Below are 19810 nucleotides of genomic sequence, written 5' to 3'. Positions count from 1 at the left end.
CCCTGTATTATATATTATCTACTCTCATGTTAGAGATAACTGCCATGCAAGAGTTGGAATTGATATATATATATATATATATATATATATATATATATATATATATATATATATATATAGTGGGGAGAACAAGTATTTGATACACTGCTGATTTTGCAGGTTTCCTACTTACAAAGCATGTAGAGGTCTGTAAACTTTATCATAGGTACACTTCAACTGTGAGAGACGGAATCTAAAACAAAAATCCAGAAAATCACATTGTAATTAATTTGCATTTTATTGCATGACATAAGTATTTGATCACCTACCAACCAGTAAGAATTCCGGCTCTCACAGACCTGTTAGTTTTTCTTTAAGAAGCCCTCCTGTTCTCCACTCATTACCTGTATTAACTGCACCTGTTTGAACTCGTTACCTGTATAAAAGACACCTGTCCACACACTCAATCAAACAGACTCCAACCTCTCCACAATGGCCAAGACCAGAGAGCTGTGTAAGGACATCAGGGATAAAATTGTAGACCTGCACAAGGCTGGGATGGGCTACAAGACAATAGGCAAGCAGCTTGGTGAGAAGGCAACAACTGTTGGCGCAATTATTCGAAAATGGAAGAAGTTCAAGATGACGGTCAATCACCCTTGGTCTGGGGCTCCATGCAAGATCTCACCTCGTGGGGCATCAATGATCATGAGGAAGGTGAGGGATCAGCCCAGAACTACACGGCAGGACCTGGTCAATGACCTGAAGAGCGCTGGGACCACAGTCTCAAAGAAAACCATTAGTAACACACTACGCCGTCATGGATTAAAATCCTGCAGCGCACGCAAGGTCCCCCTGCTCAAGCCAGCGCATGTCCAGGCCCGTCTGAAGATTGCTAATGACCATCTGGATGATCCATAGGAGGAATGGGAGAAGGTCATGTGGTCTGATGAGACAAAAATTGAGCTTTTTGGTCTAAACTCCACTCGCCGTGTTTGGAGGAAGAAGAAGGATGAGTACAACCCCAAGAACACCATCCCAACCGTGAAGCATGGAGGTGGAAACATCATTCTTTGGGGATGCTTTTCTGCAAAGGGGACAGGACGACTGCACCGTATTGAGGGGAGGATGGATGGGGCCACGTATCGCGAGATCTTGGCCAACAACCTCCTTCCCTCAGTAAGAGCATTGAAGATGGGTCGTGGCTGGGTCTTCCAGCATGACAACGACCCGAAACACACAGCCAGGGCAACTAAGGAGTGGCTCCGTAAGAAGCATCTCAAAGTCCTGGAGTGGCCTAGCCAGTTTCCAGACCTGAACCCAATAGAAAATGTTTGGAGGGAGCTGAAAGTCCGTATTGCCCAGCGACAGGCCCGAAACCTGAAGGATCTGGAGAAGGTCTGTATGGAGGAGTGGGCCAAAATCCCTGCTGCAGTGTGTGCAAACCTGGTCAAGAACTACAGGAAACGTATGATCTCTGTAATTGCAAACAAAGGTTTCTGTACCAAATATAAGTTCTGCTTTTCTGATGTATCAAATACTTATGTCATACAATAAAATGCAAATTAATTACTTAAAAATCATACAATGTGATTTTTGTTTTAGATTCCGTCTCTCACAGTTGAAGTGTACCTGTGATAAAAAATGACAGACCTCTACATGCTTTGTAAGTAGGAAAACCTGCAAAATCGGCAGTGTGTCAAATACTTGTTCTCCCCACTGTATATATATATATATATATTGGAGCCTAACTCTGTTGTTATGTTCCAGGGCTAGTTTCCAGGGTTAACATATGCACAGGACATGTGTGTAGCTGCCGCAGGACAATCAGAGGGTAAATCAGCTCAGGTCCATTCAGCAGAGAAGGCCATTCCGCACAGGAATCTGCCTCCACTGCCATTAACAAATTCTCTGTCCATCATTTGATAAATCCGCACCCTGACATCCTCCAGTGAGCAATGTTTAAAAAATATGGTAGGGAAACTGCCACTTTGGGAAGGTGTTACCTTTGGGAGCGTTTTGGTAGAAAGAATACTAATGCCTATTTAACACCCTGATGCTACGTGCAGAATGTTGGCTGTCTGTGTGTCTATGTCTCTGTCCTAGTGTAGATGGCTTCCACTCATGTTTAGAGGAGCAGAATGGTGATTGAGTGACCTTGAAACCGTCCCCCGCGGCCTTGAAATGGGACACTTCCCACTGGGCAGAGACGTCAATTCGACATCTATTCCACATTACTTCGGTGTAACTTCATTTAACAATGACATGGAAACAACGTTGATTCAACCAGTATGTTCTCTCTCCAGGGGCAGAGTGGATATTTGGAGCTCTGCTCTCTTGGCAAACTGTTCATTATACATCATCAGGTATAACAGAGTATAAGGATGGCATGCTATTGAGACTCTCCTCTGGCAGAAAGCAGTACTCATATCTTGATCATGAACATATCCACGCACCCTAGGTGATTACACTGAAGTGACTCATCAAATCAAATGTTATTTGTCACAAGCTTCGTAAACAACAGGTGTAGACTAACAGTGAAATGCTTACTTATAGGCCTTTTCCAACAATACAGAGAGAAAGAAAATGGATAAATAATACAAAAAGTAATAATATGTAATAATAATAGTAATAATAAATACACAATGAGTAACGATAACTTGGCTATATACATGGGGTTCCAGTATCGAGTTTATGTGCAGGGGTATGATGTAATTGAGGAAGATATGTACATACAGTGTCTTCAGAAAGTATTCATACCACTTGACGTATTTCACATTTTGTTGTGTTACAGCCTGAATTCAAAATGTATTCAATATTATTTTTTTTCACCCATCTACCCACAATACCTCATAATGACAGTCAAAACATGGTTTTAGAAATGTTTGCAAATGTATTGAAATTGAAAACCAGAAATATCTCATTTCCATAATTATCCACACCCCTGAGTCAATACTATGTAGAAGCACCTTTGGCAGCGATTACAGCTGTGAGTCTTCCAAGGTAAGTCTCTAAGAGCTTTCCACACCTGGATTGTGCAACATTTGCCAATTATTATTTTAAAAAGTATTCAAGCTCTGTCAAATTGGTTGTTGTTCATTGCTAGACAACCATTGTCAGGTCGTGCCATAGATTTTCAAGTAGAGTTAAGTCAAAACTGTAACTCGGCCACTCAGGAACATTCACTGTCTTTTTGGAAAGCAACTCCAGTGTAGATTTGGCCTTGTGTTATTGCCCTGCTGAAAGGTGAATTAATTTGCCAGTGTCTATGCTTGAATGCTTGAATATATGGAGTGGTACTCAGTAATGTGTTGTATTGGATTTGCCACAAACATAACACTTTTGTATTCAGGACAAAAAGTTAATAGCTTTTTGCAGTATTTCTTTCGTGCCTTGTTGCAAACAGGATGCATGTTTTGGAATAGTTTTATACTGTACACGCTTACTTCTTTCACTCTGTCAATTATGTTAGTATTGTGCAGTAACTACAATGTTGTTGATCCATCCTCAGGTTTCTCCTATCACACTCATTAAACTCTGTAACTGTTTTAAAGTCACCATTGGCCTCATGGTGAAATCCCTGAGGGGTCTCCTTCCTTTCCGGCAACTGAGTTAGGAAAGACGCCTGTATCTTTGTACTGACTGGGTGTATTGATACACCATCCAAAGTGTAATTAATAACTACACCATGCTCAAAGGGATATTCAGTGTCTGCGTTTTTTATTTTCTACCAATAGGTGCCCTTCTTTGCGAGGCATTGGAAAACCTCCCTGGTCTCTGTGGTTGAATCTGTGCTTGATATTCATTGCTAGACAAAGGGACCTTTCAGATAATTGTATGTGTGGGGTACAGAGATGAGGTAGTCATTAAAAAATCATGTTAAACACTAGTATTGCACACAGAGTAAGTCACATACGTTGTATGGAACTAACTATTTAGCAGTGATATGGCTTGGGGTAGAAGCTGTTCGGGGTCCTGTTGGTTCCAGACTTGCATCTGTACCACTTGCTGTTCGGTAGCAGAGAGAGCAGTCTATGACTTGGGTGGCTGGAGTCTTTGACAATTTTTAGGGCCTTCTTCTGACATCCCCTGGTATAGAGCTCCTGGATGGCAGGGAGCTCGGCCCCAGTGATGTACTGAGCCGTACGCACAACCCTCTGTTTGGCCTTGTGGTCAGATGCCAAGCAGTTGCCATACCAAGCGATGATACAGCCAGTCAAGATGGTCCCAATGGTGAAGCTGTACAACATTTTGAGGATCTGAGTACCCATGCTAAACCATCTTGAGGGGGAAAAGACGTTGTTGTGCCCTCTTCACGACTGTGTTGGTGTGTCTGAACATGATACACTATATATGTGACGGGTTTCAGGAAACTAGGCGTATGTCACAAGTCACGACTTCACAGGAGAGCCGTTTGAACGTAATTATTATAATTTTTTTATCAAAATGCGTTTACAAGTTTATCAACTTTCAAAGCAGAATTACTTCCCCATTGTTCTTCGAAAATGCAGTGTATGATATACCATTTTGTAGATCTGAGTCTCTACTTTTTGACAATGTAAAAAATATATGTGACCGACCACCTCGATTCGGTCTTATGTAGAAAAATGTGAAATAGTTTACAAATATCCTACATTACAGTATGTCTGCCATTTTGGAGTTGTAGTGCATGTGAGGTTTGACATTCAGCATCGTTCACACCCTCTTAAGCCTTAACGCTACAGCATACAATGACATTCTCGATGATTCTGTGCCTCCAACTTTGTGGCAACAGTTTTGGGAAGGCCCATTCCTGTTTCAGCATGATAATTCCCCCGTGCACAAAGCGAGGTCCATACAGAAATGGTTTGTCAAGATCGGTGTTTAAGAACTTGACTGGCTTGCACAGAGCCCTGACCTCAACTCCATCGAACACCTTCGGGATGAATTGAAATGAAAATGAGGTTGAAAATCAGTGCCCAACCTCACTAATGCTCTTGTGGCTGTTTGGAAGCAAGCTCTCGACCCGCTGCACTACAGCCCCGGCGATGTAAATTGGGGGTGTGCTCGGCACCCCGTTTACTGTAGTCCATGATCAGCTCCTTTGTCTTGCTGATGTTGAGGGAGAGGTTGTTGTCCTGGCCGTTTCATCTTTCCAGTGATCAGGCCTACCACCATAATTAAAATTCCTCAAACATACATGTATTTTACACCATTTTAAAGATACACTTGTTGTAAATCCAGCCACAGTGTCCAATTTCAAATAGGCTTTACAACGAAAGCAAACCAAACGATTATGTTAGGTGAGTGCCAATTCACAGAAAAACACAGCCATTTTTCCAACCAAAGAGAGGAGTCACAAAAAGCAGAAATATAGATAAAATTAATCACTAACCTTTGATGATCTTCATCAAATGACACTCATAGGACTTTATGTTACACAATACATGTATGTTTTGTTTGGTAAAGTTCATATTTATATCCATAAATCTCAGTTTACATGGGCACGTTATGTTAAGTAGTTCCAAAACATCCGGTGATTTTGCAGAGAGCCACATCAATTTACAGAAATAGTCATCATAAATGTTGATAAAAATACAAGTGTTACACATTGAATTTTAGATCCACTTCTCCCTAATGCAACCGCTGTGTCAGATTTTAAAAAAACTTTACGGAAAAAGCAAACCATGCAATAATCTGAGTACGGCGCTCAGACGACAAATTAACCCAAAGAGATATCCGCCATGTTGGAGTCAACATAAGTCAGAAATAGCATTATAAATATTAATTTACCTTTGATGATCTTCATCAGAATGCACTCCCAGGAATCCCAGTTCCACAATAAATGTTTGTTTTGTTCGATAATGTCCATCATTTATGTCCAAATTCTTCCTTGTTGTTCGCGCGTTCAGTACACAATCTAAACTCACGACGCGCGTGCAAGTCCAGCGGAAAGTTCGGACGAAAAGTCCAAAAAGTTCCGTTACAGTCCGTAGAAACATGTCAAACGATGTATAGAATCAATCTTTAGGATGTTTTTAACATAAATCTTCAATAATGTTCCAACCGGAGAATTCCTTTGTCTTCAGAAATGTGATGGAACGCAGCTAACTCTCACATGAACGCGCATGGTCAGCGCATGGTCAGCTCCCAGCTCTGGGAGAGACCTTACTCAATCTCCTCTCATTCGCCCCCACTTCACAGTAGAAGCATCAAACAAGGTTCTAAAGACTGTTGACATCTAGTGGAAGCCTTAGGAAGTGCAACATGACCCAATTTCCACTGTATCTTGGATAAGGAATGAGTTGAAAACCTACAAACCTCAGATTTCCCACTTCCTGGTTGGATTTTTTCTCAGGTTTTTGCCTGCCATATGAGTTCTGTTATACTCACAGACATCATTCAAACAGTTTTAGAAACTTCAGAGTGTTTTCTATCAAAATCTACTAATAATATGCATATCCTAGAATCTGGGCCTGAGTAGCAGGCCATTTACTCTGGGCCCGCTTTTCATCCGGACGTGAAAATACTGTCCCCTACCCCAAATAAGTTAAAGGTCTTACTCAGCAGTGAAGAGGCTGGCTGTCACAAACACACTGATTTATCTCTGTCTTTGTGGACTGAGTAGGGAAATCGCATGTGGATGCTAATAGATCAGCAGTTTCTTTTCTGCTATTGCCCTCTTGCCCCACCTAACTGCTGCTCTAACTTACCAGAGAGTCCATTGTTCACAGCTCTATTAATACAGGCTCACCAGGGGGATGTCATTTAACATGAGCTTAAGGAACGTAGAGTTCAGCTTCATTAGACCCCCTACCCATGTCAGCTCACTATTTTCTCATCATCTCTTCACTTCTTTTCTCTGTCTCTGTCTCTGTCTCTGTCTCTGTCTCTCTCTCTCTCTCTCTCTCTCTCTCTCTCTCTCTCTCTCTCTCTCTCTCTCTCTCTCTCTCTCTCTCTCTCTCTCTCTCTCTCTCAATTCAATTCAATTCAAAGGGCATTATTGGCATGGGAAACATATGTTTACATTGCCAAAGCAAGTGACATAGATAATAAACAAAAGTAAAATAAACAATGAAAAATGAACAGTAAACATTACACTCTCAAAGTTTTTAGTGGAATAGTATCATATTATGGCTGTACAGTGTTAAAGCAATATCTCTCTCTCTCTTTCTGTTTACCCTCTCTCTGTTTTCCCTTCATCTCTTTCAACAGAAAATCCTGCAATGATGAAAAACACTCAGAATCCGAACAGTAAGTATGGCACCTATGAAGACCACTCACAGAGAAAGTTTATATTGTAGTCTTTTAAAGAGCATTTCTCCTTTTTTGTTTGTTTGAATGTTGTTTTTCTCACACATTTTTGAAGATGTATTTGAATACATTTGAGATGACAAGCATGCAATCTGTATCCAAAATGGGACAGTAACAAATGACTAGCTACTAGCTACTTCTTGGTTAGGGTTTGATGGATAGACAAACTGACGACAGGTGAACACATGTCTGTCATTCTATCATCAACACAATTCCTCCAAAAAGATAAGAACAATTGAACCAGAAATCTCTCCCCCTATGTTCAGATACAATACTCCTTCAGTCACTATCCACTTTTATACATTTGTGAGAACTGTGAGATTAGGGTTGTTTCATCCTCACTGTGGGGCCTCATTTGCAGCGCCTCCAATTATCATATGTTAAGATGAGGGATTGTCAAAAAAAGCGCAGAGGGATATGAGGGTTCTCTTTCTCAGTCTCTCTCTCTCTCTGCTGCTTTGCTTGCCATATCTTACGGATGTAAATTTGAATATGCAAATGATCCGGCAGGAGCATGTTTGCCACAGCAAGGACAGAATCAGGTCAGCGTGGAAGGTACCGATCGCAGAGCGAGGCGCAGATATGCCTCGCATGCAAGTCAAATCGGTGTGGAACATGGCCCCGAGAGATCGCCGCACACGTGTCTGATCGCTCAGTGGCTGATCTGCCAACTCCTCCCTCTGTGTGTGTGGGAAGTCCACCCTATCTGTCAGTCAGCACAGAGGCCACTGCAGAGAACAGCAACAAACCACATACCTTTTAAGGGCCACCATCCATCTCTGTCAGAGTTTCAACCCTCTCGCTGTCCTAACAAATGTTTTAGAATATTGATGATAATGGAAATTAACTGAGGTATAGAGACGCATGGGAAGTGGGGCAGTGGCCCGTAGTAGTTGTTTATTGCAATCCTACTTAAACAAGCGGAAAGCGGAAGACTATTACAATTGTAGTTCTAGAAGGAATATCATGTTTAGCATCATTAACATCAGTGGAGAATGTGGTTAGGTTGACATAAAAGCAGAGAGCCAGGATTTCCAATTGCCCTTGATTTGAAAGGCTTTACCGGGACATAATATCTGACCAGATCTGCTCTGGCAGTACATGATTTGGTTGCATTCATTTTTATTACGTAGAAAGGAAATTATGACCTGACCAAGAACTAACTGACCAATCAGTGTTTTTATTGAGATTAAAGTCTGTTTTGTCTTCTTTTTTTTAAAACTTTTTTGTGTGTGTGTGTCTCGTGACTGGCAATTATAAATAGGGATTGTATCTGACTCTTCTCTCTTTTTCTGGCCCTTGCAGATGGAGCCCCTCGCATGGATGTAGTCGGACTAATATGGATGGTGCTGTCCCTGGCCCTCACAGTGACTGTGGAACTGACGTGAACCCTCCCAGCCAACACACACTCTGTACACACACACACAACACACAGTAGACCCACAGAGACACACACACACAAACAATCCCAAGCCTTTCCAACACACATACACACACCACATACACATACCACAAGCCCAAACACCACAACACCACAAACAGACACACATACAACCACACCACACAGTCCTGCAAGCCTTTTCCAGTCATCCAACCGGCCCTCCATGCATCAGTCTTTCAGGAACCAGTGCCACCACCTGATGGGCCTCCACTTTGTTTTTGAAATGAAATAATAACAAAGATTATAATATAAAGAAAAAAACTTACTGAACATGAGAATAACGACCTCTAGTATACCCCTTCCCCCGACCACACCTTCTTTTTGTTTCTTGTCACACCTCTGCCTGTTGATCAATAAAATTAGTTGTTAAAAAAGGAAAATAAAAAGCATTTGGGTTTGTTTTGATATGTTCAAATGTTGCAAGTGTGAAGAGAGACACTGAACCGACCAGTGTGGGAGGGCCAACCAGTTGTCCCATTCACTGGGCTGTGTTGTACCCAGTCTTTAAGCTACACATAAACAACTGGGAACAAATGTGAACGCTCAATGAGCACATTCTTTTTTATCACTATACAGGTATTTCTTTTCTTGGATGGCTTGGAATGTACAAGAGGACTAAACGCAAAGAGAAAATGGAAAATCTCCTTTTTGAGTGTATTTTGTGTACATCTGTGTAAATATTGAAGATAATCAAAGAGGTTTTATGGGTTCAGGTTAGGATTGGTTGGTGAAGAGTTGGGAGGGTTTGCAGCAGCTCACAGCCTTTGTTTGTATTTTCTCATCCTTTATCGCTGTTTCAAGAGATAATCCTATAGGCTGTCAGGACAGAACAGTTTACAGCCTTCTGATTCCATTCATTCAGTCTCTACATCTGTGTGACAAGTTTGAAAATGAGGACAGAAAAAACAATGCAAATATCCTACATCATGTCTGCCGTTTTGGATTTGTAGTGCATGTGACGTTTGACCATTCTTTCTCCTTTTCGTGTTTTGCAGTGGTCAACACTGCATCTCATTGTCACTGGCCTGTAAAGTTATTTACTTGTTACATACTTAAGTGACATTGCATTATGTACAATATGTAACTCTTCCCACCGACATCTCCTAGTAGGATCATGTTAGCCACCATTTCAGGAAGATGCTCACCTGAAGCAGAGTGCTAACAGGGTTGTTAAATTTGTTTCATATCACCTGTATTAAAATGGAGAGATTATCAAATAATCTGGCTTGACTTTACTTCTACAACCTGAGGGTGTTTTAAATTACATATAGTAAACTGCCTTACTCTCTTTACTATGGAAGATAGATAGGCCTACCTGTCACGCCCTGACCTTAGAGAGCCTTTTTATTTCTGGTTAGGTCAGGGTGTGATTTGGGTGGGCATTCTAGTTTGTCTATTTCTTTGTTGGCCGGGTATGGTTCCCAATCAGAGGCAGCTGTCTATCGTTGTCTCTGATTGGGGATCATACTTAGGCAGCCCTTTTTCCCACCTTCAGTTGTGGGATCTTGTTTGTGTGTAGTTGCTTTCTGCACTGCACCTAGCGTTACGTTCATTTTTGTATTTTGTTGTTTTTCGGTGTCATTTTAATAAAATAAAAATCTACGCCTACCACGCTGCACCTTGGTCTCCTTCTAACAATGGACGTAACAGAAGATCCCACCACCAAAGGACCAAGCAGCGTGGCCAGGAGGAGCAGGGATCCTGGGCCCGGGAGAAAAGTGAGTGGAGGACATCATGGACTTGAGAGGAGGTTATGGCAGGGGACAAGACCCTGCCATGGAAGCAGGCGGAGGCAGCGGAGGCAGCGAAGGAGGACCAACGGCGACTCCGAAGTTCACAACCACGAAGGAAGCCCGAGAGGCAGCCCCGAAAAACAATTTAAGGGGAGCACACAGGTTGGTCGGCGGAGCCGAGGGGCGAGTTTGAGAGCGAAGAAGAGTATTGTGAGATGGTTGAGGGGAGTGATGAAGTAGAGTGGATGGTTTGGTGTCTGGAGCAAGACAGTCGCAGTGAAGAGCGTGGGACCAGTCAGGCACCATGTTTTGCGGAGATACGCAATGTGTCTCCAGTGCGCCCGGTACGTTCTGTGCCAGCTCCTCGCACTTGCCGTGCGAAAGTGAGCACCCAGCCAGGACGGGTTGTGCCGGCTCAGCGCTCCTGGTCTCCTGTACGCCTCCTCAGTCTAGGATATCCTGCGCCGGCTCTACGCACTGTGTCGCCAGTGCGCCTTCACAGCCCAGTGCGTCCTGTGCCAGCACCCCGCACTTGCCGGGCTAAAGTGAGCATCCAGCCAGGACGCGTTGTGCCAGCTCTATGCTCCAGACCTCCAGTGCGCCTCCACGGCCCAGTATATCCTGCGCCGGCCATACGTACTGTGTCTCCAGTGCGCCTCCACAGTCCAGTACGTCCTGTGCCTTCTCCCTGCACTCGCCCTGAGGTGCGTGTCATCAGCCCGATGCCACCTGTACCGGTTCCACGCATCAGGCCTCCAGTTTGCCTCCACAGTCCAGAGCGTCCGGCGACAGTCCCCGGTCCGGAGCTTCCGGCGACGTTCCACGGTCCGGAGCCTCCGGCGACGATCCACGGTCCGGAGCCTCCGGCGACGATCCACGGTCCGGAGTCCCCTGCGACGATCCACGGTCCGGTTCCTCCGGCGACAATCCACGGAAGCGGAGGGATCAGCAAGCGGATCGGGGTCTACGCCCCGAACTGGCGCTGCCACTGAGGCTAGATGCCCACCCGGAGCCTCCCTCATAGTGTCAGGTTTTGCAGCCGGAGTCCGCACCTTTGGAGGGGGGTACTGTCACGCCCTGACCTTAGAGAGCCTTTTTATTTCTCTATTTGTTTAGGTCAGGGTGTGATTTGGGTGGGCATTCTAGTTTGTCTATTTCTTTGTTGGCCGGGTATGGTTCCCAATCAGAGGCAGCTGTCTATCGTTGAAAAAATAGAGACATAAAAAGGATCTCTAAGGTCAGGGTGTGACAGTACCCCCCTCAAAGGTGCGGACTCCGGCCGCAAAACCTATAGGGGAGGCTCTGGGTGGGCATCTATCCGCGGCGGCGGCTCAGGTGCGGGACGCAGACCCCGCTCCACCGCTGGCTCACCCCACTTTGGTGGCACCTCTGGTGCGGGGACCCTCGCCGCCGACCCCGGACTGGGGACCCTCGTTGCGGGCCCCGGACTGGGCACCCTCACTGCGGGCCCCGGACTGGGCACCCTCGCTGAAGACTTCGGACTGGAGGCCGTCGCTGGAGGCTCCGGGCTGGAGACCGTCTCTGGAGGCTCCAGGCTGGAGACCGTCTCTGGAGGCTCCGGGCTGGAGACCGTCTCTGGAGGCTCCGGGCTGGAGACCGTCTCTGGAGGCTCCGGGCTGGAGACCGTCTCTGGAGGCTTCGGGCTGGAGAACGTCTCTGGAGGCTCCGGGCTGGAGACCGTCTCTGGAGTGGAGAAACACACAGGAGGCCTGGCTCTGGGAGCAGGCAGAGGACTCACCAGGCTGGGGACATACAGGAGGCTTCTTCCTTGGCCGAGGCACCAGATACACTGGGCCGTGGAGAAAATGGAGGCACACTGGCGGTCTCGAGCGCAGAGCTGGCACAACCCGTTCTGGCTGGATGCCCACTTCGACCCGGGAAATGCGGGACGCTGGCACCGAGCACACCGGCCTGTGAATGCTCAACCGAGACACAGTAAGCATCACCCCATAGCACGGGGCATGACCAGTCACATGCTCGCCACGGTAAGCACGGGGAGTTGGCTCAGGTCTCCAACCTGACTCAGCCACACTCCCCGTGTGCCACCCCCCACCCAAAAATTATTTGGGGGCTGCCTCTCGGGCTTCCTTGCCAGCCTTGTTCCCTCATAACGCTGCTGCTCCGCCTTAGCTGCCTCCAGTTCCTCCGTTGGACGGCGATACTCCCCAGCCTGCCTCCAGGGTCCCTTACCATCCAGGATCTCCTCCCATGTCCAGGAGTCCTCTCTACTACGCTGCTTGGTCCTTTGGTGGTGGGAAGTTCTGTCATGGCTGTCGACAAAAGAGGACCAAGGTGCAGCGTGGTAAGCGTACATTTTCTCTTTATTGATAAAAATGACGCCGAACAAAACAACAAACACTACAAAAACTAACCGTGAAGCTACAGGCTATGTGCCCTAAACAAAAGTCAACTTCCCACAAAGACAGGTGGGAAAAAAGGCTACCTAAGTATGGTTCCCAATCAGAGACAACGATAGACAGCTGTCCCTGATTGAGAACCATACCCGGCCAAAACATAGAAATAGAAAATCATAGAAAACAAAACATAGAATGCCCACCCCAACTCACGCCCTGACCAAACCAAAATAGAGACATAAAAAGGATCTCTAAGGTCAGGGCGTGACAGAAGGCCATCCATGATAAAAGAGACAGTAGACCAAATTAAAGCACACCACATTGAATTATGAAAACTGTTTGACATCCTAGCTCTATAGTATGTATTTGTGCTGTGTTCACATTATTTGAAGGGCATGCATATCTGATTGCCAATGTAATCATGTTTGTGAAGTATGCAATAATAGTTTTCCATGAGTACATCATAGTGCTTTTTCAAAGGGGCTCAGACCAAATGAAAAAAATATAGAGTATGGTAAATATATTTGCTTGAATTACATTAACACGTCAATTGCTTTGTTTGTTCATACTTCAGTGCTAAACTTGTAATCAGAATTACCTTAAGGTTATTTCGTCCTCTGCTAGCCATGTAGCCACAGCGTTCACTTCCCCATAGCCTCCCTTTCATGATCTTAATCTATTACACAATCCACCCATCCTCCAAGAATAACGCTTGCAGTAGTATGGTTCACCTCAAATAGTTACGGCTGTTTAAACTGTTTACATTTCCCATTTCCTGTCCATATGATATCACAGGAGGGGAAGAGGTGAAAGTCTCCGCACAACACTGCACATGCTGGCAATCATTTTGTTCTGCAGTGCTCCTGAATGGTACACCTGAGACAGCGGAGGCACAGAAGAGAAGGAGCTGCCTTTGTGGCACACCAGTGAATTATTCACGACTAACCGTGCCTGCTGAATCCAGATCCCTTTACGGGCCTCTGGAAGCTATGCTATCAGATGGCCAAATAGTGTCTATGTCACAGAGGACACTGTTCAAATGGCTACCTGAGTGACACGTCTCCCTGAGTGTCACTGCATCGTTGCTGGACCAGCTCTTTGTTGTGACCCTGGCCTCAGTCAAGCGTTATCGGCAACACAAATTCAAATTTGACAGCTCAACTGCAGTGACTGAGCGAAAGGACTCCAGCGTGACAGAGATGTATGTGTGTATGCCCATTCAGTCTATAAATATGGATGATATTGTCAGAGTCATACAGTCAACACTCCTTTTTGGCATTGAGGCTCAGACGGTTGTCTGACTGCATCCCTCTTACATGATACAATACGTGTTCATCGGAGTGTGATAGAAATGACAACATCATTAATACTTTAACACGGTCATTTTGTTCTAAACTAAAAGTCTGTGCTTAAATTACCAATGTATGGTTACACATTATTTGGATAGTCCGAATTTTCCATATGTAGATGCTCTACAGATTGTCATACTATCAACAAACTATCTGTTGATAAGCAACTGTTTGCTAAGGTAGTTAGGGTTAGGTTTAGAATAAAGGTTAGGGTTAGGGTCAATTTTAGGGTTAGGATAAGGGTTAGTAGATAGTTATTTGAAATGTTATTGATACTCTGTAGATCATCTACACTCTTAGAAAAAAGGGTTCCAAAAGGGTTCTTCAGCTGTCCCCATAGGAGAACCCTTTATGGTTCCAGGGAGAAACCTTTTTGGTTCCAGGTAGAACCATTTTTGGTTCCATGTAGAATCTTCTGTAGAAAGGGTTCTACATGGAACCCAGAAGTGCTCTACCTGGAACCAAAAGTGTTCTACCTGCAACCAAAAAGTGGTCTTTGAAGATATATCCTGTGGGGAGAGCCCTTTTAAGTTCTAGAAAGCACCTTTTTTTCTAAGAGTGTACAGATGGACTATCCAAATAAAGTGTTACCAAATGTATAGTTACATTTTATGTGAACATCACCCCTGGTCTCTTTTCCCTCTGTAGCTGAGCCAAAACCAATGTGTTGTATAGTGTGTGTTGCATAGTGAGAGACATTTGCTATTGGCTTTTGCCTGTGCAAACAACTGTATCCTGGTAATTATGGCCTCAAATGCCTCCAATCAGCCTTTCGCACGCCTTAGTCAAACCCTGTTCTCAGCAGATAGCAACCTGCCATGTGTTTAACTGGAGAGGGAGTGTGATATGTCAATAGAGACATATGATCCAGGCCACTCCTACACATAATGCAAACATTAGGTTAAACAGCACAAATAGTCTGAATCCATGTTTAACCTTGTGGTGATATACAGTAGTTTCCAAGTTGTTAAAACACTTAAATACTTACTCAGGAAAACAACATCATAAACTCATATTGTGTTGAGTCAAAAAATATCCCAGTATGAATATGTTATTTTCTACATAGTGAAGGACAGAGCAAACATGATCACCTGCTGCAAGTAGAACGTGACCGCTGCCCCACCCCTCCAGTGAGGGATGCAAATAGTGTTGCTGCAGGTATCAGTTTACATGTTGTCCAGAGAGAGAAGAGAGAACAGACACATTCATCAGATCTCTGCAGCACGCAGGGTGCAGGCTACCATTGGCTAAGATGCACTGAAAAGAAATACCCAGACAAAAAGGTTGTTAAACTTGGCAACTCGTCCGTTTAGATATACCCTTAGCAGACCTGCTGGGTGTCCAGTTTGACATGCACCTGCTGGGGAGGCTGATGTGTTCCGTGGCCGCTGTGCTGCTCATCTCCTGGGTTTACAGATTCTACAGCTCCAGGGGTACAGCAGCTAAACCCCAGCTCTGTGTGAGGCCTCCTTCAGACGGGCCCACTGAAGCACCCAATGGAATCTGTCGGAACTGCAAGATGGAACTGCGGCCTCAAAGCACAGCCAAACATGACTCCAGCAACAATGGGGACAAACAGCCTGGCCACTCACAGATTAGCCCTGTGAGGGATGACCTGACACCTGACAACTCCAATACAGGGACAGGGGAAGGAGAATTGCCCCAGACTAAAGATATTTGCCGGCTCGCAAACACTGAAGAAATGGTTACGCCGCAGGATGGATCAAATGTGGAAGACAACAGCTTGGAGTTGGAGGGAGAATTCCCTGTGTTTGTTGAGGAGGCTGAGATAGATACCCCCAGGTTTGTTGAAGAGGCTGAGATTAAGATCAGAAATTGTAAGTTTGGATCCACCTTGAAACTCCCTTATCCGAAAAACAGTGGTCTGGCCAGCCCATCAGGCCGTCTGTCCCCTTGCTTTCTGCAGAGGCTGGAGGGCAGTGTGGGTGTAGGCAGGAAACTGAGGCAAGACCTGGGGCTGCATGGGGCCTACTCCACCTTCCTCTCAAAGGCAGAGATCACAGTGGAGGATGCCAACCTCGTGATGGAGGGACCTGGGAAGCAGAGCGTTGTGCGAGGAAAGATTTATGAATACTATGTGGAATCTTCCTCGCACTCCATCACAGACTCCATATTAGGTCTGTTTGAGGGGAATTCACTGGACTCACAGTCGGTGGAGTTTGGAAGATGTGGCAGCAGCCTCACTGAGCCTCCCTTGTCCCTGAGCCCCATCATGCGTGAACTGGTTCAGAGGCCGTTCTCCCCAGTTAGTTCAGAGCCCACATCTCCCAATAAGCGAGCACTCATACGCAAGGACAGCTACCTCACAGCATCTGAAAATTCAGAGCTCCAGATCCCCCCTCTGACACCCAGAGCCTCAACCCCACTGAGGCCCCACTCTCGGGCCTCTTCATCAGGGGATCCCAGCCCTGTCAGCCCACTCAGTCCTACCACAGACACCAGGCACCCCAGTGCATGGGAGGAGCACAGCCTAGAAACCATAGCTGGGGCCAAATGTATAAATCTGCCTCCAGAAATCATGGGCAGCTCAGAGTTGGAGATCTTTAAGGCCAAGTTTGATTTGGGCAACTGCGTGGAGGTGGAGCTGTCTAAGAAGCATGGGCAGGCCCCTCTGCAGCAGTCAGCTCTTAGAGTGATGTCTGACAACTACCTCCAGATCCTCAGGGACCCAGGTCTGTATGGGAGGCTGAGAGCAGGCGATCAGGATGAGATCCAGAAACAGCGTATGAGAGGAAGGCAGTTCCTAATGGCAGGCAACATGGGCCCTCAGGACTGGGTGGGGAGTAACCCTCAAGGGACAAAAAGGGAGCAGGGAGTCACCAACATACCATGTAGTGGTCTCTACTATTATGATGATTATAAAGACAGCTGGCACCCACTGTGTCCCATCCCTCAGGAAGTCATCTCCAAAGGCTGTGCCATGTGCACTATGGACAACTACTTATTTGTAGCAGTGGGGGGCTGCCAGCAGGGCGCAGATAGAGAGATGAAGCCTTCCAAGAGAGTGTTCTGCTACAACCCCGTAACATCAATTTGGAAAGAGATCAGTCCTATGAACGAGTCCAGGCCCCACTGCAAACTGGCAGCCCTGCAGGGCTACATCTATGCAATCGGAGGGGAGTGTCTGTCTACCGTAGAGCGCTATGACCCCCGCTCTGACAGATGGACTTTTGTGGCCCCACTGCCCAATGATACATTTGCTGTGGCCCATCATGTCACAGTGTGCAACGGGGAGCTCTTTGTTCTAGGAGGAACACTGAGATACACACTGTTGCGCTACAACCCAAATATCAACGTGTGGAGGAAAAGCTCAATAACGGGCAGCAAAGAGAGGACCACCGAGATAGTGGGAGTGAGGAACTTCCTATATCGCTTTGATGTCAGCCCGCAGCTAGGCATCAGTGTGTACCGCTACCACACTGTGGCACGACTATGGTATGAGTGCTGCACCAAACGCCTTGACCAATGCCTCGCCTTCCAGTGTGTCGCCTTGGACGACACCATCTACTGCATGAGCCACCAGTTCACCATGAGCTTCCTGGCTGATGAGATCTCTCCAAGATTTGTATCGGATGATTTGAGTGTCCTCTCTGGAGCCAAGGGCATCCTTTTCCCGTTTGTCCTCTCACTTCCTGATACGAAGGCTCACCAGACCAGTGTGTAACCAGGAATGCTTCTCCTCAGCACAGACAAGGACAGAGCAGTGAGGGACTATCTAATTTACTTGTGCACCAAGGCCATTTTTCAGAGCTGAGTGTATCCTACTGAGAAGCACAGCTGTCTTAATCAGAGGCAATGAAAGTAAAATATTAACATCATTAATGGTAATTCGATTACGGCTTGTTTAGATTTATTTAGGGTACACTGCCATAGAAATTCTATGTATTGTGAAGGTGTTTTGTTCTTTTCATTTTCCTCCTGCCTTGCACTACATTACTCCTAAATCATGCAAGATGTGCACTTTCTCCCCTGTAATAATTCATAAAAAAATCTTAAGTTAATTCACTCTAGCCATAATGCTTTGGAGCAGTGGGGTAATATAGTAATAATCCATCACAGTTGGTTACTATATAGGGAACAAATATTACTCACACAGAGGACTGGACTCAATACAATTATCCACATGTGATCTATAAATATGACATGATGTAAAAGATTGTGACTTACAGCATAATGTATGTGAGCTTCAATAAACAAAAGTAATTGCTAATTTTGAATCTCTTCCAAGATTGGAGCATAGTATACGCCTGATTTCTGCTGTTGTTTTCAACATTGTTGATATAAGGATAGCACTGAACCATGTTGAGTAATTCATGTACCAAAATAACGAATGGCTGTAATGAAAGTACAAATATGTATCCTTACATTTGTACAGTATTAATCAACAGAAGAAAGAAATATGCAGATTTCATTGAAGGTTACTTATCTAAGCAGTCATACAACTCTGTTGAAAAAAAAAAACTGAAAGCATTTTGTGCAACAATGTGCTAGCTATTATGTAATGTGGTTAAACATTATTAAAATTACATTGATTTTCCTTCCAAACAGTGACAGATTTCCAATGATAAGTCATCAACAATCTAACAAACAGAGCTCTGCTGTGTGATGTGTCGTTTCTGACAGCAGACTTCATCAATGCATTTGTAGGAGGATAGATGTGACTGTTAATGGATGTGTTGCGTAATTACATAGACAATATACATATTTGAATTAAAAGTATAATTCTTTGTTCATTTAAATCAAGCTGTTTGTTCTTACAAAGAGCAATCATAGACTGAGAACAACAGTATGTGATACAGCACCCTCGTCTGGGATTTCAGTTTGTGACATGCCGCTATAGCGCCATCATGTGGTTTGGTCTATATATATATATATATGTGTACACTGTATATATAGACTGTAAATATAGACTCTGTGTCTGAATAACTAAACATGAAAGTGCAATGGAGTAATTTGCACTGTGTGTAGCATAACCAATAACACATAACCTACCCGTCTTCTGACTCACACAAAATCAGCAGTGCACTTAAGTATTAAGATGAGTAACAGAGAGGCAGGCAAGGGGCTTCAGCTGCACTGGCTGAGGCAGCAGCAGAAGAGAGACGCAGATGGTTGACCATCAAACATAAGCATCTTTGATTCCTCCTAATTAAACACTTTGATTCCCTGTAATTAAACACCTAATGGAATGGTCCCCTCAGAGTTCCCCTTACATGACTCATGGCTCCTGATTTGAATGAATACCCAGGTCAGCTCTGACATCAACACTTTCTTTGATTTCAAAGTACCTAGGGTAGGGCACTACTAACAGCCCTTTGAGTAGCAAATATTAGATAGGTGTGAAGACAAATAATTTACATGTGATTATCCTAAATTATCAGATGATTTGCGGACTCTCCATCCCTCCCTCTCCTGCACGCACGCACGCACGCACGCACGCACGCACGCACGCACGCACGCACGCACGCACGCACGCACGCACGCACGCACGCACGCACGCACGCACGCACCCACACACACACACACACACACACAGAGGAAGAGAGAGCCTAGACTTTAAGAGATTATAATGAGACTCCTGTTTAATTTTTACGTCTTTTAATTTCCCAAATGTTCTGC

The 19810-nt window shown here is 45.0% G+C and overlaps 2 protein-coding genes across 2 annotated transcripts in view; both read left to right on the top strand.

Moving 5' to 3' along the window:
* igsf21a (immunoglobin superfamily, member 21a) overlaps positions 1–8660 on the top strand; it is a 279462-nt gene extending 270802 nt beyond the window's left edge. The window contains exons 9-10 of the mRNA XM_039016801.1: positions 7174–7212; positions 8578–8660. Coding sequence (XP_038872729.1) covers positions 7174–7212; positions 8578–8660 — 122 coding nt within the window. The remainder of the gene's footprint in view (positions 1–7173; positions 7213–8577) is intronic.
* Positions 8661–15253: 6593 nt separating this feature from the next.
* On the top strand, positions 15254–17855 carry LOC120064701 (kelch domain-containing protein 7A-like). Its single transcript, XM_039015322.1, has 3 exons — positions 15254–15266; positions 15484–15845; positions 16050–17855. Exons 1-3 carry the CDS (start codon positions 15254–15256, stop codon positions 17853–17855), a joined length of 2181 nt encoding a protein of 726 aa, XP_038871250.1.
* The last annotated feature ends 1955 nt before the right edge of the window (positions 17856–19810 follow it).

This window comes from Salvelinus namaycush, chromosome 20 (genome assembly GCF_016432855.1).
Source record: "Salvelinus namaycush isolate Seneca chromosome 20, SaNama_1.0, whole genome shotgun sequence".
NCBI lineage: Eukaryota > Metazoa > Chordata > Actinopteri > Salmoniformes > Salmonidae > Salvelinus > Salvelinus namaycush.
The sequence above is the reverse complement of the archived record's forward strand: the minus strand, read 5'-3'. Positions and strand labels throughout refer to the sequence as shown.

Bases quoted from the DNA above. Each gene is read 5' to 3' on its own strand.
- LOC120064701 (XM_039015322.1), top strand. The intron at 15,846-16,049 runs ATTTGCCGGCTC...TATCCGAAAAAC, and splicing joins AATTGCCCCAGACTAAAGAT to AGTGGTCTGGCCAGCCCATC.